Genomic DNA, 12,500 nt, shown 5'->3' with positions numbered 1-12,500 from the left:
ATATGGATCACATAACCCGAACCCCGTGCTGGGGAGCCATTTTGGGGTATTCTAGTGGACACTAGCATCACCCTGTGCTACACACATATTACCCATAATGCATCTTGTTGACCTATTAACAGGAGATTGAGTACAGTACAGCCCAGACTCTTTACACACAGGTTCATGGCAATCGTGTACCTGCTCAGTTACACTGTCAATTCATTAATCCATTACATATTGATTAGAATTAAATTGATCATCTTTAATAATCAACCCACAGGAGCAAGAACACAGTAGCTACTGGTCTCTGTTTTTTTGCTAAGTGAGAGAACTGACAGAGGGATAAGGAGTGAATCAGACCATGAGTTTGAAAAAAAAGTCACATGTATAAAGAGGTTTATGTATTAGCTTTGGAAGAAAAAAAGGATTTATGGGTATTATGAAACACCAGCAACATTTACTAACAAAAGAAATGTAGAACATTAATCCCAGACATTGAATGTGTGGATAAAAAAGCAAACCCATTAGTGGATTAGGTAGTATTAGAGTTGAGTAGTGAAGTCGTTTTGAAGGGAAAAAAAACAAACTTGCAAATACCCACAAATGCTGGGGCAGGCAGACAGACTGACAGCTGACTGGGCCGAGAAACACGCGAACAGGGGGTGAACAAGAGAGGAAGCTAAAAAAATGAGTGAAAAAACACGTCGTGTAGGCAGAATTATAGAAGCATATTAAAGTGAAAAAAATACTGCAACTCTTGCAAAAATTCTTGCAAATATCAAAATATCAGTGAAAGTATGAGTGGATGGATGGATGGACGGACAGATGGATGTTTAGACTTGATATCAGACTTGGTTCTTATCTTTTTTCTTCACAGGCACTAATGTTTTCACAGTCATATAGGAGGAATCAAAATTCAAAAAAGTTTCCAGTGTCTAGAATTGCTACAAAGCTAAAACATTTAAAACTATTTCTCTAACATTTCCCCCAAGTATAGCAAACTTAACTCAGTATATATATACCTGTCTGTATATATATGTATATATTTATTTGTACATATGTGTTTTGTATAGATAAATTATAGAATTCAAATGAGAACTTAATACAATGATCAATCAAATATCTAAGTTAATTCACAGCATAACATGATACATTCTCAAAAAACAGTATACTGTATATAGAGATATATTTTTTTTTCTCAGCAAAATTAAGCTACATGGAAAAATTCAATTCTGTACATGCAGTCACAGAGTACCATGTTAGCGCCTTTTAACTCAAGAACAGATCAAGTGAACACACGCCACACCAGACCTATTCAACTGCCCCGTGGGCCCTGTTACCACTCACCCCGCGCCCCCACACGACCCTATCACTCTCCCGCTCACTCCATGGTGCCAAGTCTGGTGTGACCCAGCATTTCCGCTAGCGTGCCTGCTTCTCTCGGAACGCTGACCACGAGGGGCTTTGGCAGCCGCGTTCGCCGTTTGGTTCCGCGATCCGCACTTCAATACCTGAGCATGTTCATATCCTACTTATGCGATTATGTGCACCCTCTCCTAAACAGGGCAAAAAGTTAATTAATAACATTGCAAATGATAATGAGCTCGTTCTTAAAAAGTCCTTATTAAAGCAATAGGTTGTAAAGAGAGACAGACATCACAGATCCCATTAAAAAGTGGTATCTCTGGTAAAGGGTCTAATCTCTTTATCCGTGACAATTATGTGCAAGTACTCTGCATCCCGACGTGTCTGTGACTTCCGATGATATGAGCATCAAAAAAAAAAAAAAAAAAAAAAAAAACTGCTACAAAGTCTAAAAGTATCTCTACTTTTTGCTACATCATGTCAAAGCTACATTCAACTACAACAACAAATGGGCCGTGCCTGACACCGAACAAGCTTTGATCGCGTTTCCATGAAGCAGGCGAATCGAGAAGAACTGAAGGTACTTGTAGGGTGGGTTGGCGTGTTGGCGTCTGCGTTTGTTCCTTTGGATAAAGATGGTTTTGTCATTTGCCCTTAGACTTAGTTGGTGGTGATGCCGATGACACCTTTACAGGCGAGAGCCAGAGCTATTGTGCTTTCTGAACGCATCTCCTTCGTGCTGGAACCAGTGTCGGCCATATAACCAACTCCAAGAGGTTGTGAAAGCTATAACTGCACCCAAAAGAGTCCGGCAATCCTCCAAACCTTCACAATTACTCAACAATTAAAGAAATAATGCAGTTACAATTAAAGTTAAAGGTGCGGCCCATCAGGCGGTATTATGAAGTAATTTCAATATTATGAAGCCATCTAGTGCCAATTATAGATATTGCAACCCGTCCTCATTTTGGTGGACAGTTACGTATTGCTTTTGTGTTAAATAATCTAAGCCAACAGGAGAGCTCTAATGGCGTGGGTCCACTCAAAAGATCTGTGTGAGCTGTGTTATTTGGCATCCAAGACCGGCGCTCTACTATTTAACTTCAGACACAGCTAGCTTACTCTACTTTTAAAATACTAACACAGTGAGAGCAATAAATAGATTGAATAAAAAACGGTGTTGGGAACCTGGAGTAAGAAAAGAAATTTGTACAGAAACAAAAAAAATTGCTACATGTATTTCGTTGTCCTTAGTTGTTTTTCTGTTGAAGTTTGTCTTCTTAGACTATAGTAGCATCCCTGTTTGACAATACCACCGCATCAGAGTTCTAATAGGACAGGAAAAGCTCCAATGAGATGGATGGAATTTCTCTTGGTCAGATCTGATTGGTTGACACCTTTGCAATAAAAATAAAGGAAATATATTCACTAGAGACACTTGAATCTTAAGTGGTGAAGTCAGAGTTCAAACATCTCTTTCTGATGTGGCCTTGAGGATTGGATACACACAGAAAGAATGTCACTGCATCGCTGTGGTGAAAGCCAAAGAAAACAAAGAGGGAAGCAGAGAGCCGTTTCCCAGCCAGCGAGACGATGGTGACCACAGGCAGACTGATTGCTTGCTTATCACAAGTCAGCCACTGACAAACTGAAACGCAGCCTTTAGTTTCAGCAGTTTTTGCAGTTCGTGAACTCCTGTCGAAGACTGACGAGCAAAAAAAGAGTCTCTTCCTTGAATGATGGAGCGTGCGCGTGTGTGCGTGTGTAAACATGACATCATTACTCACAGATTCCAGATCCAGCGTTCTCGTTGGAGGACAGGACTAGGGATGACATCGTAATGCTCAGTTCCGAACGGAGGTGGAGCACGACCGGAGTTTCCGCACCGGGGGAGGCCGTCTCTGCCGGCCCGGCGCCGTCGTCGCGGCGGTGCGCACGGCTGCCGTCGGCGCCCTGGTGGCGGTGGAGCGGCGCGTGCGTGTGCGTCACACTCCAGCTGCGTCTCACCGTGGAGCACACACACACGCGCAGCAGCGAAGCCCCGTGTCATACTTCGCTCTCCAGGCTGGAGAAGTGGGCGGAGCCGCGGCGCGAGCACAGGCTCTTGGCTTTGAGGGGGAGGTGGGGCGAGTAGAAGCGCCGTGGCTGGGGGACCGAACGCAGTCTCTGGTACTGGAGCTTGGCGCTGGCCGCCGCGGACTGGGAGGCCCCCTTGGTCGCCCCGGGCGACAGTGCCGGAGGCGGGGACACGGACGCAGAGGAAGGGGTAGGGGGAACCGGCATGGACATGGGGAGTGAGGAGGGGGAGGACGTCACAGGCAGAGAGGCCAGGAGGGGCTGCCCCGTGCTGGGGACAGGCTCCGAATGTTGGAGCTGCTGGGTGCTGAGGTTGGATTGGCTGCCGGACATGGTGGCATCGGGTTTAGGGGGCAGTTTGGGGCGCGAGCCCCCGCTGAAGCTATGGCAGTGGGGGAGCAGCTCCTCCTGGCTGTGGGAGGCTGCACTGCCCCGCTTCCCGCGCTCGTGAGGTCTGCCGTGGCTGAATTGTGCATATGAGCATGCTGCGGCATCTTGATCCCGGCTCCGAGCTCTCTGACCCTTGCCCTTTGACCCGCTGCGCCCATGTTTCTCACCTTTCATGGACAGCTTATCTACCGACCAGTAGCGCCGAGGGGGTGGGAGTGAGGTGGGAAGCGGAGGCCACTGCGAGCCAAGCCCCCCACTACCCCCTCCAGAGCCCCAGCCGATGCCCGGGCCTGAACCCCAAAAATCGCCCCCAACCCACCCTTCAGATCGGCCCAGGACAGAATCGTCTCGGCTGTTGACGCTTCCCCCTTTCTCCCGGGCAGGGTAGGTCCCGAAAAACCAGCCCCCACCCCCTATCCCGCTAGCCCCGCCCACTCCACCTCCCTCCCAGTACCTTTCAAAGCGGCCAAATTCCCCCGACGATCCATCGTCGGAGTAGCTCTCCTCCACCCGCACGCGATCCCTCTCTGACTCGGACACGGCCCCCCGGCCCCCTAGCCTCCTTGCTCTCTCATCCGCTCGCTCCCTCTCCCTCTCTTCCTCCTCCTCATCCTCCTCCTCTTCATCCTCGGAGTCCCACTCATGGAAGGACAGGCCCTCGCGCGTGTGCGCCCTCTCGTAGTGCAGGAGTAGCGGTCGCCGCTCCCCTAGCCTCCCTCCGGCCTCCCTCTCCGCCCCGCTGCTCCTCCGCCGCTTGCCCGACGGGAGGAGCGCGTGCAGAGAGGAGGGCGGGGAGCCTCCAGACGCTTCCGTACCTCCTCCGGTGACCCAGAACTTGACGGAGGCGGGCAGCTTATTGAGGTTGGGGTACCGCTTGCCGGATGTCCGGTGTCGAGCGCGGCCGCCCTTCGGCCGCCTTTCCCGGCTCCGCGCCCCTCCGCTCTCCTCGTCGCGCTCGTCCCCCACCTCCTCCCCGCCCTCTCTCCTCCCTCGCTCCCGCTCTCCCTCCCAAGCGGAGAGGCTCCCCTTGTCTCCGAAGGCGCTGCGGTACTGGGTGGAGAAGGAGGAGTACTCCCCCTCCCTCTCCACATCGCCCTCGCCCTCCCGCTCCGCCTCCGCGTCGCCCTCCTCCGGCTCGGAGCGCCTGCCGGCGGGCGCCTTCTTCTTCCTCTTCGTCTTCACCTCCTTCTTCTTCTTCTTCTTCACCTTCCGCCGCTTGCGCTCCCTCTCCCGCTCGCGCGCCTCCCTCTTTTTCCGCTTCTTGCTCTTCTTCTTCTTCCTCTTCTTCTCCTTCTCCCGCTCTTTCCGCCGCTTGCGCTCGCGCCTGCGCTCCGCCTCGCCCGAGCCCGCCCACCACTCCTGGAGCTGGGAGAGCTGGCTCCCGCCTCGATCCCGGTCCCTCCTGCCCTCCCTCTCCCGGCTCTGCTCGGCCCGCGGGCCGCGGGGCTTGCGCGGGGGCACGGGGGGTGGGGGTGGGCCGTGCGAGAGCGACCTCGGGGACAGGACGGCGCGCTCCCGGCCCCGGTTGAGTCCCTGCAGGAGGCTGGACTCCTCGGTCAGCTCGTCTAGGTCTTCCTCCTCCTCCTCTTCTGCCTCTCGGTCCCTGGTGCTGCGCGACGAGGTGGTGGAGGTGGACGAGGGCGAGGAGGATCGCGAGGAAGACGCGGACGACGTCGTCGAGGAGCTGGTGCTGGAGGTGGAGGACGAGGTGGAGGTGTAGGGGAACGAGGGGGAGGGGGACGTAGGCGTGTATGTCGGCGAGAGAGTTACCGGCACGGGGATGGGCAGAGGGGGAGACGGCCTCGGCCTGCGCCCGGCGTCCCGGCCGCCTCCTCTCCGGCCCAGGGGCAGGATGTTCTCGTACAGTGGGCCGCCGGGCTCTTTTGGCTTCTTGGGCCGTCGCTTCCTCCAAAGGGATGAGGGGAGAGGGGGAGAGGGGTGCTGCAGTGGGGGGTTAGGAGGGAGCGGGGCTGGGGTCTGGCTTTTTGGGGGCAGCCGAGGAGTCCCCATAGACTTCACCCCCTTCCCCTGACCCCCTCCACCAGTACCCGCCCCCAGCTTCTTCCCCACCCCGTGGTCCATGCCCTTCTCCTGGTAAAAAGCCATGCTAGCCGGTGGGGGCTGCTGGTGGCTTCTGGGGGTTTTGGGAGTCTGGGAACCTGTCTGCTGGTCCACACATGGCCCCAGGCCCTCAGGGTCAATAGGGCCATAATAGCGCTTATATCCATCCAGGCCGCTCCCAGCGGCTCCGCCGCCGGCCCACGTAGGAGCTACTTTGGGTGGGAAGGGCCCCATGTCGGAGAGGCCCCCCCTGACGCCCATGGGTGCGGTGGCGCTGGCCGATTTGGGAAGCCTCCAGCGGTCCACCACTGCCAGCCTGCGGTCCGGGCGGGGCAGGAACGTGGAGCAAGGGAGAGGAGCGCCCAAAAGGGGCGGGGCAGAGGGCCCCAGAGCTGCGCCAGAATGCACCACGGCAGGGGGTGAGCCGGGGAGCTGAGCCTTGTAGGACTGCGGCGGCTGAGGGGGTTGCTGTTGCTGCTGCTGCTGCTGCTGCTGCTGTTGCTGGGGCACCATGGCGATGGCCGGGTTGGCGACGGCCGTCGTGACGACGTGGGATGAGGGAGGGGCCGCCACCACGGAGGCGTGGTGGTGGGTGGGAATGGTGAGTTTGGCTCCGCCTTGAGCGGTTTCATCCTCAAAACTGCAGCAGCTGTACATTCCCTGTGCAAGAAAGTGAGAGAGCGACAGACAGAGAGAGAGGGAGAGAGAGAGAGAGAGAGAGAGAGAGAGAGATACGGGTATTGGCAACGGAGGTATTATTTAGCGAGACGAGCATTTGTCCCAGAAATAAGATTGCAGTATTCTGATGGGATTTTCCAGCAGGTTCAGCCATTCTGAGCATATATGGGGATTTGATTTGGGCAGATCTCTAAGCCTTGAGGTATAGCTTTACCACATTCGCTTATAGGTTAGAGCACCACTCTGCCACACAGTATCTTAAACACAACGACCCCCCCACACACACACACACCCGCCCCTTCTTCCTCTTCGCTGTCTCCACCTCCCCTCCCCCGATCTGCCCCCGCCTGACCCATCATTCAGTGTACGTGCTCTGGGCCCCGCTCACCCTACTAAAGGCTAGCAGGAAGTCCAGTTTGCCAGTCTGGCCCATGTTGCTCATGCAGTGACGCAGCCTCCAGTAGACCAGGTGCTCCCAGGCGAACACCAACAGGCTCAGGCCCATGGCCACCAACAGCATGTAGAAGACGCCCGCCATGTTGTCTATGTCCAGCTTGGAGCTCATCACCTCGATCTTATCGTTGTGACAGATGCCCGAGAGCCAGAGGCGTTCCAGCATCTCGATCTCATCTGAGAAGAGAAGAGTATAGTATAATTATATACAGGATTAAAACTCAAAAGACATACATCAAATCAATAAACCATATATATTATTCAGCTGGTCACTTCCCTGGATAGCAATCTACAACCAAAGTTTACATTCATCTGCTGGCTTGTTAGGCTATTTCAATATCTGAGGCGTTACAGGTCAGAGGTCGAATCCAGCAATATTTTGTTACCTGAGAGTAACCCACGGGGCAGAGGTCAGATGTTATTTACAGAGAGAGATGGCACCCATTATAATTCACCTATATGTCTCACTCTATCACAAAGCGAATGTGAAGGAGGAGAAGGCAGTGAAACCGCAGGGGAGTAGAGGTGGAGAGAGAGAGAGAGTGAGGGAGAGAGGGAGAAAGAGGGAGGGAGGGAGAGAGAGAGAGGGAGAGAGAGAGGGAGAGAGGGAGAGAGCGTGGGGAGAGAGAGAGAGAGAGAGTGGGGAGAGAGAGAGAGCGTGGGGGGAGAGAGAGAGAGAGAGAGAGAGTGGGGAGAGAGAGAGAGAGTGGGGAGAGAGAGAGAGAGCGTGGGGAGAGAGAGAGAGAGAGAGAGAGAGAGAGAGAGAGAGAGAGAAAGAGTGGGGAGAGAGGGAGAAAGAGAGAGGGAGAGAGGGAGAGAGCGTGGGGAGAGAGAGAGAGAGAGAGTGGGGAGAGAGAGAGAGAGCGTGGGGAGAGAGAGAGAGAGAGAGTGGGGAGAGGGAGAGAGAGAGAGTGGGGAGAGAGAGAGAGTGGGGAGAGAGAGAGAGCGTGGGGAGAGAGAGAGAGAGAGAGAGAGAGAGAGAGAGAGAGAGAGAAAGAGTGGGGAGAGAGGGAGAAAGAGGGAGGGAGGGAGAGAGAGGGAGGGGGAGAGAGAGAGAGAGGGAGAGGGAGAGGGAGAGAGTGGGAAGAGAGAGAGAGAGTGGGGAGAGAGAGAGAGAGAGAGAGAGAGAGAGAGAGAGAGAGAGCGAGCGTGGGGAGAGAGAGAGAGTGGGGAGAGAGAGAGAGAGAGAGAGAGAGAGAGAGAGTGGGGAGAGAGAGAGTGGGGAGAGAGAGAGTGGGGAGAGAGAGAGAGAGTGGGGAGAGAGAGAGAGAGAGAGAGAGTGGGGAGAGAGAGAGAGAGAGCGTGGGGAGAGAGAGAGAGAGAGAGAGAGAGAGTGGGAGAGAGAGAGAGAGAGCGATGGGGCAGTGTTGCAATGACAACAGCAGGTCTATCGCTTTCATTCCAAGAGGAGAGCATTAAGGTTAAAAAATGAATAAAAAGGAAAAGTGAAGCAGGAGGGAGGGAGGGAGAGAAGGAGAGGGAGCGAGGTGGGGGGGGGGGGGCGCACTGGTACTCGACAGCACCAAAGAGTAGAAAAAAAACCCACCATGATCTAGTGAAACATGAATGAAAATAACGAGTGAGGAAAATCAGAAAGTTGAGCGCCAGAGAGGGGAGATCATAATCATTTAATTGTGGTGGATGGTGGACAGCCTGACCACGGTAGGGAGGGATGAACCAGAAACTCCGGAGAATTCCAGGAATAGAAAGACAAAGAAAGACAAGCCGGACTGCAGCTCGCTATGCTTAAATCATTTACTTCCCAGCTCGCACTGCAGGTACCAAGGTCTACAAGGAATGAGTGCTCCTCATTATTCAGTGAAGCGTGTGTATCAGAGGGAATAAATCCTTGCACTGTAACGACAGAGCAATATGTCCACATGTATCAATGTCTATTTCGACGTTCGCAACAGCAGTCGAATGCCCACCGTACTACTGCGTGCCGTGCCGGATGTTTCAATACCGTTAGGGCAGCCGGAGCTGCAGCCGTTCAACTGTGAGAGTGAATTATTATGCAAAACTACAGACAAAGTACGAGCGAGATTCACTGGACCAGAACGTGTGGCTTAAAGTGGCGGGATTTAAGGCCGGGGGTTTGACTGCCGTGGTGCCTCGCGCAGAAAGCCTCCTCCATTCATTCCCTGCCATCGGCTATGGCAAACCTCTCTACAAGCAAAGCCAAAGCCAGCAGGTGTGAAGGCCTAAGCGTGCGCACACACACACGCATGAACACACATGCACACGAACACACACACATGTGGACATGTGATCACACACACACGAACACACATGCACACGAACACACACACATACCCACACGTGGACATGTGATCACACACACACGCATGCATGCACGCACACACTCTGCCTTGGCACAGAGGGGCTTTGCTTGGCAGCATGTGTGAACGTTGGCATGAGGAGACAGACATGGCTAAACGGGCACATTTTAGCATGCAAGGTTTAGCAGGCCCGTTAACCTCAGTTGACGGCCAGACATGGCGCCATCTGTGTGACCTGCAGCCCTGATCTCAGGCCTGTCCTTCACACCACAACCTGACCTTAACCATTATCTGCCCTGATCTCAGGCCTGTCCCTCAGACCACCACCTGACCTTTATCAGCCTGATGCCACAAGGGTCACACCTGAAGGTCAGCTTACCAAGAGTTTCCTACCAAAAACTCCTCCCAGTGTATCATTACAGAAGCATAACAAAGCCCAGTCTGGTAGTGCTGGCTTATATCAGAACTGTTGTGGATTGTTATCTCATAACTTTATAGTGCCATCTTGTTTTGTGGAATTAGGATGAAAAAGTGCTGTGTGCAGCAGCAGACACACAGAAACACATTGTAGATTTATGCGCAGAATGCTGTTTAAACTATATAACACTAATCACTTTGATGTATATGTAAAAGAAGTGAAAACATGATCGAATAATTCATGAGTTAAAGTGTGCAACTAGACCTGCAAAGTGGAAAAAGAATCCAGCCCTGGATCAGTTCCATGGCCCAGTAAATGGTGTCATAGCTCAGTGTATTTAGCAGACAGGACAAGCAAGACTCTGTATATATAGCATGAAGATTCTGATTGATTTTAATTGTCTCATGCTGCTGAAATCTCAAGAGGAGCTCTGACTAGGCTGAGGAGGTGCTGTCCTTACCCAATATTGCACAAATGATTTTTAATCACAGGACAATTTTGCGACCAAAGGAAACACCAAACGTTTCCACCACACTGGAGATGTCCACGGAAAGGTGGTCTAACTCTTTAAATTGAGGGAGAGAGCAAAGGATTATGGCAAGAAGTAGAGTGGAGGATTACAGTCGAACTACAGAGAAGCACCACCTGTGAAACGCTTTTAAATAACAGTAAAGAAATTACATATAATCCCCAAAGATTAGGCTACATAGCAAGTCATTAGTGTCAATAAACACAAAAAAATTCTATTGTTGTTTTTGTTAACATGTTGAAAGCAAGAACAGATTTAGAGAAAATAACACCCGACAAATCACACACCATCCTGCACATACCAGCAACACTACAAATGTCACTGTTCATTTCACATGCAAAGCCGTCGCGGCAGGTTGAGCAGTTTAACTGTGGTGTTAGCTGATGAGACCTGGCACGAATGAGCTGCTCTCACAGTAGGATCCTGGCACACGCACACACACACACACACGCACACGCACACACACACGCACACGCACACGCACACGCGCGCACACACGCACACACGCACACATACACACACACACACACACTCACACATGCACACACACACTCACACACGCACACATGCACACACGCACACACACGCACACGCACACACGCACACACATACACACACACACACACACACACACACACACTCACACATGCACACACACACTCACACGCACACATGCACACACACGCACACACACGCACACATGCACACACACACACACACACACACGCACGCACACACACACACACACATGCTTGCTCAAGCTCCCACTCTCTCTGAAGAGGATTAAAAAGGGCAATCAAACAAACCATCCAATTGAAACAATACACTGTGTGTGTGTGTGTGCATGTATGTGTGTGCGTGTGTGTGTGCGCGCGCATGTGTGTGAATGTGTGTGTGCGTGTGTGCACGTGTGCGTGTGTGTGAATGTGTGCGCGTGTGTGCGTGTGTGTGAGCGCATGTGTGCGTGTGTGGCAGTGTTTGTGTTTGTGTGCACAGGTGTGTGTGCACAGCTGGTAGAAATGAGACTTTAAGTATTAGCGGTTGGACAAGTGCGATGAACGGGACGCGATACACTAATCCCTTAGAGCGCAGTTGGAGTGGACTGTGGCTTATCATAAGCACTGCAATAATAGAGTCATAGATCCAACTCAATTATTTTAAATCAGTTTGTGGTTGCGCTGGGCCTTATAGACGTGCACGCGCTTTTTCAATTTATGCTTTTATAGCTTTTAAATTCTTATTGAGACGGCCAGTTTTGAATGAACACATACATTACATGAACACATACACTGTAGGTATAACATGAATGACCACGTACACTGTAGGTATAACATGAATGAACAGGTACACTGTAGGTATAACATGAATGACCACGTACACTGTAGGTATAACATGAATGACCACGTACACTGTAGGTATAACATGAATGACCACGTACACTGTAGGTATAACATGAATGACCACGTACACTGTAGGTATAACATGAATGACCACGTACACTGTAGGTATAACATGAATGAACAGGTACACTGTAGGTATAACATGAATGACCACGTAGACTGTAGGTATAACATGAATGAACAGGTACACTGTAGGTATAACATGAATGAACAGGTACACTGTAGGTATAACATGAATGAACACGTACATTGGTTCTGTCCACTGTCGGTATAACAGTATAATGCGTATAAGCACTGTAGGCGGTGTTTACACTGAGCATTTTTACTGTCGCGACCACTGGGTGATATTTTATGCGAGGATTGTCAAAACCTCAGTGTTTATGAGACATTTTGATTACAGACACACACACACACACACACACACACACTAACACTAACACATACACGTGCATTCACACTTTGTCTGTGAGCACTCCTCTAATGTGCGGATATCAGTTGCCTCCTTATGTCGAGCTCGAGATACTCATCTAATTCACTCTAACTGAGAAACCTTGAGTGCTACTCTGCACTCTTCTGCCTCTGCACTAACGTCCCTGCGTTTCCCTCATTCTAGCTGTAACCTTTGACCACTGGCCATAACCTTTGACCCACGCCAGTACTCAACACGATTAACCCAGCTCCGACACTCTGCCCGGCACTTGGGCCCCCCAGCTAACTTCAAACCCCCTCATTCACGGATGGTGACCCGGGGTCGGTCCCACGCCCTCACCGTCGCCCACCAGCTGCAGCAGGGCCAGGTCCAGGGGCCGTTTCCAGCGGGAGTTCTTGATGAGGGCGATGCCGTAGCCCGTGGTGGCGAAGACCTTGCC

General features: G+C 51.8%; 1 protein-coding gene across 2 annotated transcripts in view; it reads right to left on the bottom strand.

Annotated features, from left to right (window-relative positions):
• Positions 1-1,754: 1,754 nt before the first annotated feature.
• grin2db (glutamate receptor, ionotropic, N-methyl D-aspartate 2D, b) overlaps positions 1,755-12,500 on the bottom strand; it is a 46,762-nt gene continuing 36,016 nt past the window's right edge. For both annotated transcript variants that reach the window (XM_081696568.1, XM_081696567.1), the window contains exons 13-15: positions 12,401-12,500; positions 6,941-7,182; positions 1,755-6,534 (exon numbers count right to left, since the gene is read on the bottom strand). The exon at positions 12,401-12,500 is cut by the window's right edge and continues 88 nt beyond it. In XM_081696568.1, the coding sequence (XP_081552694.1) occupies positions 3,394-6,534; positions 6,941-7,182; positions 12,401-12,500 (3,483 nt within the window). In that variant the 3' untranslated portion in view covers positions 1,755-3,393. The remainder of the gene's footprint in view (positions 6,535-6,940; positions 7,183-12,400) is intronic.

The sequence above is a fragment of the Electrophorus electricus genome, chromosome 14 (genome assembly GCF_041902795.1).
Source record: "Electrophorus electricus isolate QZ-2024a chromosome 14, ASM4190279v1, whole genome shotgun sequence".
Classification (NCBI taxonomy): domain Eukaryota; kingdom Metazoa; phylum Chordata; class Actinopteri; order Gymnotiformes; family Gymnotidae; genus Electrophorus; species Electrophorus electricus.
This window is presented reverse-complemented; position numbering and strand designations above follow the sequence as displayed.